General features: G+C 38.1%; 1 protein-coding gene across 2 annotated transcripts in view; it reads right to left on the bottom strand.

Moving 5' to 3' along the window:
• The window catches only part of LOC115222119 (glutamate receptor ionotropic, NMDA 1-like), a 98649-nt gene that overhangs the window by 68189 nt on the left and 20460 nt on the right, over positions 1-10000 (bottom strand). For both annotated transcript variants that reach the window (XM_029792248.2, XM_029792249.2), the window contains exons 3-6: positions 9375-9551; positions 5152-5252; positions 2329-2441; positions 901-1075 (exon numbers count right to left, since the gene is read on the bottom strand). In XM_029792248.2, coding sequence (XP_029648108.1) covers positions 901-1075; positions 2329-2441; positions 5152-5252; positions 9375-9551 — 566 coding nt within the window. The remainder of the gene's footprint in view (positions 1-900; positions 1076-2328; positions 2442-5151; positions 5253-9374; positions 9552-10000) is intronic.

Genomic DNA, 10000 nt, shown 5'->3' with positions numbered 1-10000 from the left:
CACATACACACACACTCACACACACACATGCAATGTAACTGAAATATTAAAAGGGTTTTTCTAGAAGTACTTTTTATACAAGATAAATGAACTAATGAAACCACACAGAACAAATAAGCATTAAACGAATCCTTTCCGTATCAACTACACAGTTGATATTTCGATGTAAAAATACCCTACTCATAGCTATAGATTAGGATTATGAAATATCAATTAAACACTGAACTTAATTGGTCAAATTATTGCATCAAATCTTCTACATTTATCAACCTTTCATAAGAAGAGATTTCTAGCAAATATGGCACTGGTAGTGCATAATTTTTGGCAGAAAGACAGAATCTTGCCAAAGTCTCATTCCAAATGACCGATGTAACACAACTGACTTTGATTTTACTATGTGGCCACATGAAGAAAGCTTAACTGGAATATGGCAAATTTAATGACAGAGTGAAGTTTGAAGAATACCTGACGTTTAGTCATTTTAATATTTTTGCTATGAATAGGGTTGAGTTATATCAAAATATCAATTTATAGATAATTTATGATAGGAGGTGAATGAAATTAACACAAGTACATATTACATGGCTTTAATTATTTTGTTTAACTTATATAAATGGTACCACAAGAAGAGACTCCAAATATTTTAACAGAGAAACAGCCATTTAGTGAAGTAGGGAACATGGAAAGAATAGTAGCTATATATATATATATATATATATATATAGAGAGAGAGAGAGAGAGAGAGAGATACTGTTTTTTGTCAAAAGGATTAAATAGTAGAAGCTTTGAGTAGTGATGGAATCCTCAGTTTTGAAGGAATAAAAACAAATACATATTCACAGAGACGGCTTAAGCATCAACAACAACAACAATAAAAACAAGGAAGGTTCCGGTACTCACTGTAGAATGGTCTTCCCTTCATACCACGGCATATTGATTTCAGTGCATTGGCTAAGGGGTTCCGAGATGTTCATCTCTTTACGAAGACGAACGAATGCTTGTGAAATTAATGAAATACTGTCTTGAATATGTGCTGCTTCGTTAGTGCCGTTAATTAATTGAGTACCTAATGTGCCTGGAACAGGGAAAAATATAAGGTGATAAGGATGGTGGTGAAGGAGGTAGAGCGGTAGTGGTGGTGGTGGTGATAAAAAGGGAGGAGAGTGAGACAAATTGTGATGATAGGTGGCAGTCATAATGGTCATGGTAGGAACGGAGATATATACTTAGGACACCATACTACGTCTCATACAACATTTCAAGATGGGAGAAGTCCGAAACGTGGTCTTTGCTATTCGTAAGACCCGCAGAAGAGAAAGCAGGTCAACCCCCGACACCGAGAGCATCGACTGATGGATGAATGCGCATCCAGGCTCTCAGCAGTTCCGTAGGAAGTCGGGGACAAGAAACAGGAAGAAAGAGTGAGAGAAAGTTGGAGCGAAAGAGTACAACAGGGGTGGCCACCACCCCCTGCCGGAGCCTCGTGGAGCTTTTAGGTGTTTTCGCTCAATAAACACACACAACACCCAGTCTGGGAATCGAAACGCGATCTTCCGACCGTGAGTCCGCTGCCCTAACCACTGGGCCATTGCGCCTCCACTGCTGCTGCTGTTGAACATCATCATCATCATCCTTTAACGTCCACTTTCCATGCTGGCATGGTTTGGACAGTTTGACAGGAGCTGGTCGGGCAAATGACTGCCCCAGGCTTCCGTGTCTGTTTCGGCAGGGTTTTTACAATTTCAGGGGAGGGGATAAGTTATATCAACCCCAGTACTCAACTGGTATTTATTCTAAAGACCCCAAAATGCAAAGTTGACCTTGGCAGAATTTGAACACAGAATGCCAGCTTGACACCTTAAAGTTACTTATGAGATACTGTTGGAATGTGGAGGTGCAATGGTCCAGTGGTTAGGGCAGTGGTTGTAGGATCATGGTTTCAATTCCCAGACTGGGCATTGCGATTGTTTATTGAGCGAAAACACCTAAAGCTCCACGAGGCTCCGGCAGGGGATGGTAGTGAATCCTGCTGTACTCTTTCACCACAACTTTCTCTCACTCTTTCTTCCTGTTTCTGTTGTACCTGTATTTCAAAGGGCCAGCCTTGTCACAGTCTGTGTCACGCTGAATCTCCTCGAGAACTATGTTAAGGGTACACGTGTCTGTGGAGTGCTCAGCCACTTGCACGTTAATTTCACTAGCAGGCTGTTCCGTTGATCTGTAATCACAGACGGAGTTGACCAGACAGAAAACAACAACCATATCCACATGTTCTCTCCATGTTGGCCACATGTTTTAATAGATATTCAAGTCAAGCATGTCACTTACCTACAGGAATATTTGAAGCTTGTAATGACTGTTCTGTCACTAGCCAAGCGTAGCCAGTTGATGTTAATTCCAGATCTCCAGCATCGGTAAATATTCGCTCAGAATCTTCTTTTCTGGAAGTAAAGACAAAACCGTTTTGTAGAAATAAAATCAATATTACAGGTTCCTGAAAAAAACATCAAAGGGAAAATGAGTAAAAGAATCGGAGGAAATTGGTGAGGTTAGGAAAAACTGCTTTGAAGACAATTATATATATACGGTCTGATGATGGCTTGGCTGGTCGAAACTGCGAAGTCACTGTCAACAAAATTCTTGTCTAAGGATAATAAATTTGTACTCACAAAAGTATTGAGTAATCTATCAGATTGATGTAAAATTGTTTTGGGGCAACCCTGCCCCCCACCCCAAAAAAACCCATCCTGAAAATAAAATCAGACATTAATATGTATATATATATATATTTCAGCTGCGGGTCATTTGAACACATAAGACAGCTAAAAACAACTACGTGGATCCTGTTGAGACCAGTAAGAAACAATTATGAACTTCTTTATTACACTCAACTTTAAAATTACAGCTATTATGCTCTCCCCCACAAAAAAACCATCACGTGGACTCTGTTGAGACCAGTAAGAAACAATTATGAACTTTTCTATTATACTTAACTTTTTAAAATATTTTTGATAAGGTTCGTTTTTTCAAGAGCCGAAACATTGTAAAATTTCTAAGAAAATAAAAATTTATCTAATATAGTGGCGTTTTCAAACTTCTTTTTTACAAATATATATATATATATATATATATATACAAGTGAGGTTGTTGCCAGTGCCACTGAACTGGTTCCTGTGCAGGTGGCATGTAAAAAATACCATTTGAGCATGGCTGTCGCCAGTACTACATGACTGGCCCCCATGCCGGTGGCACATAACAAGCATCCATTACACCCTCAGAGTGGTTGGCGTTAGGAAGGGCATCCAGCTGTAGAAACTCTGCCAGATCAGATTGGAGCCTGGTGCAGCCATCTGGTTCGCCAGTCCTCAGTCAAACCATCCAACCCATGCTAGCATGGAAAGCGGACGTTAAATGATGATGATGATGATGATATATATATATATATTATATATATTATATTAAATTAGAGATAAAACCACTATTAGGCAAATCAAACAGTGAAAATCATAAACCAATAGATAGAAATTAAATTAATTAATAAAAAAATATATAAAAAATAAAATTCAAAATTTAAAATATTAAATTAAAGTTAAATTTATCTCTAATTTAATATAATATATATATATAATATATATTTATACTATAAAATTAGATTTAATCCTAAATCTAATTTTTCCCTGTAAGTTTGGATTTACTCCCTAATATTATTATTATGTATATATATATATATATATATATATATATATAAAACAGTACTGGGAGAATAAGAAATGGAACGAAGCGAACGAATCGAACCGACGCAAGGGCGCTGTTAAACAATAGTGTAATAAATAAAATATATGCATACATACAAGCATATATGTACGTACCTACATCTACATGTATATATACATGCATATATAAATATATATACGTGAGTACAGGACACCACAACTAGACGTAGAACTCAACGAGAAACGAAAAACGAAAACTAAAAACCATTTTTTTACAACAGAAAAACAGAGACGTAGAACTCAACAAGAAACGAAAAACCATTTTTTTACAACAGAAAAACAGAGTACAGGACATACTACACAAGGAAAAATCCCCTATCATCAGCTGTCACTAGTTCGACTCCAGCGTGTTTCGAAGGCAAGACATGACACGACTCGCCAAACTAGTCCTTCCCGCGAGAGAATTAAAATAAAATTACCTCGCAGAGGGGGTCAAACTAGTGACAGCTGATGATAGGGGATTTTTCCTTGTGTAGTATGTCCTGTACTCTGTTTTTCTGTTGTAAAAAAATGGTTTTTCCGTTTTCATTTCTCGTTGAGTTCTACGTATATTTGTGGTGTCCTGTACTCACGTATATATATTTATATATACATGTATATATACATGTAGATGTAGGTACGTACATATATGTTTGTATGTATGCATATATTTTATTTATTACACTATATATATATATATATATATATATAATCATCATCATCATTTAATGTCCGCTTTCCATGCTGGCATGCTCTTAGCTGTTCATGTACTTACTATACTAATGTGCGTGTGTGCGTGCGTGCATGTCCGCTGATGTATATGACTGACTATTGGACATTTCTGCTTGCTGTCTTGTAGATACCTAAAACCTGGTCAGATGGTTTGATGAGAGCTGCACCCGGTTCCAGTTTGCTTTGGTTTGGTTTCTATAACTGGATGCTCGTCTTAATGCTAACTGCTCCAAGAGTGTAGTGGGTGCTTTTTATGCACCACTGGCATAGGTGCCATTCGCATAACACTGGCAACGGCCACAACTACGATTCCACTTCGCTTGATGAGTCTTCCCAAGTAGTTAATATTGTTAATATAAATATTCAAACTCTACAACGCATGTTGGGAGCTCTTACCTTCCGTTTGTAAACCTATCTCTGTGAGTGTATATATGTGTGTACATGCGCAAGCAGTACTGTATGGGTATAACTTTCTGTCATACCAAGTTACTTACCAGAATCTGGTGAATGCCTTGACATGAAATGAAACTCATGGTCGCTGAGCCACTGCTGTTACAGTCTCAAGTAATAAAAGATTGCATATACTCTACTTCATGTATTGAGTTCACCTCCCATTAATAAAAACAAACAGTCAAGTATGTGATATCTTTAGATATCTGATACTTACAAAGCATACAGTAATATCACTCGTGATTGCAAGGTTTTCAGGGATACCAGAGAATCTGTGTAGTTTTCCACTCCTGGAAAGATCCGAATGGTTTTCTCAATCTAACAGAAGAAAGAACGGAAAAAACAAATGATTACATTAATATTAAACCAGAACATTAAGCATTTTACAATATTAATATATATATATATATATATGTGGTAAGTAGCTTGCTAACCAGCCACATGGTTCCGGGTTCAGTCCCACTGCATGGCATCTTTGGCAAGTGTCTTCTGCTATAGCCCCGGGCCGACCAAAGCCTTGTGAGTGGATTTGGTAGACAGAAACTGAAAGAAGACCGTCGTATATATGTATGTATATATATATATGTGTGTGTGTGTGTGTGTTTGTATGTCTGTGTTTGTCCCACTAGCATTGCTTGACAACCAATGCTGGTGTGTTTATGTCCCCGTTACTTAGCGGTTCTGCAAAAGAGACCGATAGAATAAGTACTGGGCTTCCAAAGAATAAGTCCCGGGGTCGATTTGCTCGACTAAAGGCGGGTGCCCTAGCATGGCCGCAGTCAAATGACTGTAAAAGAAAAAAAATATATATATATAAGAGATAATGGTATCATTGAGACCCAAAGGTGTCAGGTAATGCTGAAGAAGTGCTATAGACAGACCATAGTTCAGTTCCAGATTTGGTAATATTGTGAATAAAGGGTTCAACGCTGGTTCTATGTCAGCGTGTGTATATAAGAATTTTTGGCGTAATAATAATAATATCAACAACAACAACAATAATAATAAAAATAAACTTCCAACTTGTCTCTTGAGGTCTCTGGGTGCCAGCTTGTACAAATGTAAAGCAAAAGTCAAACATAGAATAATAATAATAATGATAATGATGTTTTCAAATTTTGGTACAAGGCCAGCAATTTCGGGGAGGGGTAAGTCGATTACATTGACCCCAATACACCACTGGTACTTATTTCATTGACTCACTGAAAAGATGAAAGGCAAAGTTAACCTCAGTGGAATTTGAACTCAGAATATAAAGCGGTTGAGTGCTAGTAAGCATCTCTCTCCCCCCTCTCTCTCTCTACCTTTTTTAACCTCATCATCAGAACATCACCTCTCTGCTAAAATTATATTTTTAACTCTTCTCCTCTACTTTCAACTAACTTTTTTGATCACATATTAAATATTACATTCTCCCTACCTCATGTCATGAACGCTTCTCTCTCCCTTTTTTTCATTCTCCCACTTTCTTCACCTTTTCCTCTTTTCCTCTCTCCTTTTTCTTTCCCCTCTCTTTCCCTTCATCTAATCACATGACAGCATTACAATTACATCCCTTCTCCCTCACATCATCGACACTTCTCTGTTCCTCTTTTCTTTCTCCCTCTTTTTCTCCAATCTCGCAAAAGCGTTATCGATGGGCCAAGTAACGCAATGACAAACAGAATTATCATAATTGTAATTCCACCAAATTCCAAATTTGGTCATAAACCTCGGTATCTTGGTTTCAAATTCCTCATTACCTACATTAAATTTTACTTCATTATGGAATTTATACAACTCATCAACCAATTTCACCATCGTTATCACATTAATTATTCTATCTCTTTCACATCACCAGCCTTACATTCTTTCTATTCCTCCTCTTCTACCTCTTCAATATATTTCTTCCCTCTTCTTCTCTCTCCTCCACTCATTACCATCTTACTCCCTCTCACCTCTCCCCCCCTTCTACTATCATACCATAGAACACTACCTCCTCTCACCCATCTCTCCAGAATCTCCAGACCCAACCATCCCCCATTTCCTTTCACTGCCAGGAACTCATTTTTCTAAACTAAAACACAAACATGAGTTAAGCACTTATCTTCCAGAAGGTACCCAGGTAACATTTCAAAATTTATGTGAACTCATTTTGTAAACATCTGCCAGCAGTGATGGTGCCGAAATCTCTGAGAGTGGAGAGAAAAGTTGTTTCATCCAAACAGTTCATGTTTCTTGGTTACTGAAGAATTTGGTGAAACTGGAGACTTAGTGGAAGCATTAATGGCATTAAAGAATTTTATCTAAACAATACTAAACTGCACTAAGGCGGAAAAGCTGGTAGAATGGTTAGCACGGTGGGTGAAATGCTTAGCGGTATTTCATCTGTCTTTATAATTCTGAGTTCAAATTCCGCCAAGGTCAACTTTGCCTTTCATCCTTTCAGGGTTGATAAATTAAGTACCAGTTATGCACTGGGGTCGATGTAATCGACTTTATCCATTTGTCTGTCCTTGTTTGTCCCCTCTATGTTTAGCCCCTTGTGGGTAATAAAGAAATAAGAAATGTTAGCACACCGGGCGAAATGCTTAGCAGTATTTCGTCTGTCTTTACATTCTGAGTTCAAATTCCACTGAGGTCAACTTAGCCTTTCATCCTTTCAGAGTTGATAAATTGAGTACCAGTTGCATACTGGTGTCAATTTAATCGACTGGCCCCCTCCCACCAAAAAAAATTTCGGGCCTTGTGCCTCGAGTAGAAAAGAATACTAAGCTGCATTATCAACATTACAGAATTTATATATTCTTACTAACATCTTTGAGTGAGTCCATCTCTGCCCACATGCCTGCCTACCTGCCTACCTGTCTGTCTGTCCATCTGCCTGCCTATCTGTTATTTTTGTATTTGTTTTTGCTAGATTCTTGAAGTGAAATTGTATGGTGGAACAAATATTGTTATTTGCTTGTGTGCACATGTGTGCAAGGTCATTCTGTCAACAAAATCACACATGCTAGTTACAGCAAAAAAAAAAAAAAGGTCCGGGGGTGGGACGCAAGTTCTAATCTTATATCTGTGTAAATCTCGTATATATATATATATATATATATATATATATATATATATATATATATATATAATTTATATATAATATATAAGGAAATTATTGTATACAGTGCTCAGGTGCACCACAACTTGTCAGAAAGTGCATATAAAGTATATGCAGTAATGTACAAATGTCTCGAAAGGTGTAGTGTTGGCGAATCTCAGAAAGCATGGAAGTTAAAGATAAGTTTAATACATTAAATTAACATGTAACATCTTCTTTAATTGCCATCACTGAATTTAGCACGTTTATATTACTTATGCGGTATTCTATATTTCTCAGCTAGAGTGTAGTTGGGTCTCAAGGGGGTGGTACAAACCTAGCAACATGTGTTTTATAGTGAAAACAAAATTTCCATTCAAATGGCAATTATTGGACTATTTTCTGTTCAAGTCTAACCATTTTAAGTCATGGTGGAAACACAACCTATCTCGTAAAGAGGCATACGAGTATTGTATAAATTTTATGATTGAAAAATTTACTATGTTTTTGTACATACGAATATACCATCCTGTGGGAGCAATTGCGCCATGGGTGAGGTTTTCTTCAACCCTGATAAAGAGGAAGGAGTTAGGAAATGAATAGGAGGAGGAGGAAAGAGAAAGAGGATGAAGCAAATGCAGATAGAGTGAGAGAGAGGGAGAGAAGGAAGAAGGGAAAAGGAGAAGGGTGGGGGGATTAAGCAAAAACAATTAAAGACTATAATGAATCTGTCCAGTGATGCCAGTGCTGCCTGAGTGGCACCTGTGCCAGTGGTATGTAAAAAGTACCATCCGAGTGTGGTCAATACCAGTGCCACTTTTCTGGCTACCATGCCGGTGGAATGTAAACAGCACCATTGAGTGTGGTTGATGTCACGTCACTGGCTTCTGTGCCAGTGGCACGCAAAAAGCTCCACCTGAGTATGCTTGATGCCAGTGCTGCCTGACTGGCCCCTAGGCTGGTGGCATGTAAAAAGCACCATCCGAGCATGGTTGATGTCAGTGCCACCTGAATGGCTCTCATGCCGGTGGAATGTAAACAGCACCATTCGAGTGTGGTTGATGCCCGTGCCACCTGACTGGCCCTTGAGTCAGTGGAATGCAAAAAGCACCATCTGAGTGTGGCCTATGCCAGTGCCGCCTGACTGGCCCTCGTGCCAGTGGCATGTAAAAAGTACCTACTACACTCTCGGAGTGGTTGGCATTAGGAAGGGCACCCAGCTGTAGAAGCCATACCAGAACAGATTGGAGCCTGGTGCAACCTCCTGGCTTGCCAGTCCTCAGTCAAACTGTCCAACCCATGACAGCATGGAAAGTGGACGTTAAACGATGATGATGATGATGATGATGATGATGATGGTATCAACTACTTACCGATATTCCTTCAGCCTTGGCCAAAGTTTGAAAATGGCTCAGTATTGCTTGTCCATCTTCATCTCTGCTGTATATAAACATCACTTGTGTCCATTTGAAACTCTGAAGAATTTTAATCCAAATTTCTGCTTGGTGGAAATAAGGTGGTACTGTTCTGATGAAAGAGTTATGAACATTCTGGAAAATAATTTTAAAATCATTAATAAATCGTTAAAAATGTATTTAATGTAAATCATACCAATTATTATGTAACTGACTATTTTAGACATATTGGACATGAGTAGAAAAGAATATGAATCTTTTATTGCTAATCTGGTAAATATATTTTGCTGATGAGGTTTGAATAAGGCAGAAACATGTTGGAAGTTGTCACCCTTGCTATCCAAGATCAGATTAAAATTATATGGAGTTATTGTTAATGTTGTAAACTTAATACAGGTCAGTAGTGGTATGGGTTAATAGAGTATGGCTATAGTGTTGTGATTTTTGAGGAAATGTGGGGAAATACTGGTTTCAAATTTAGGCAAGAGGCTAACAATTTTGGGGGAGAGAGTAAGTTGAATACATCAACCCCAGTTCTCAACTGGTGTTTATTTTATTGACCCCCCAAAAGGATGAAAAGGAAA

The sequence above is a fragment of the Octopus sinensis genome, linkage group LG19, assembly GCF_006345805.1.
Source record: "Octopus sinensis linkage group LG19, ASM634580v1, whole genome shotgun sequence".
NCBI lineage: Eukaryota > Metazoa > Mollusca > Cephalopoda > Octopoda > Octopodidae > Octopus > Octopus sinensis.
This window is presented reverse-complemented; position numbering and strand designations above follow the sequence as displayed.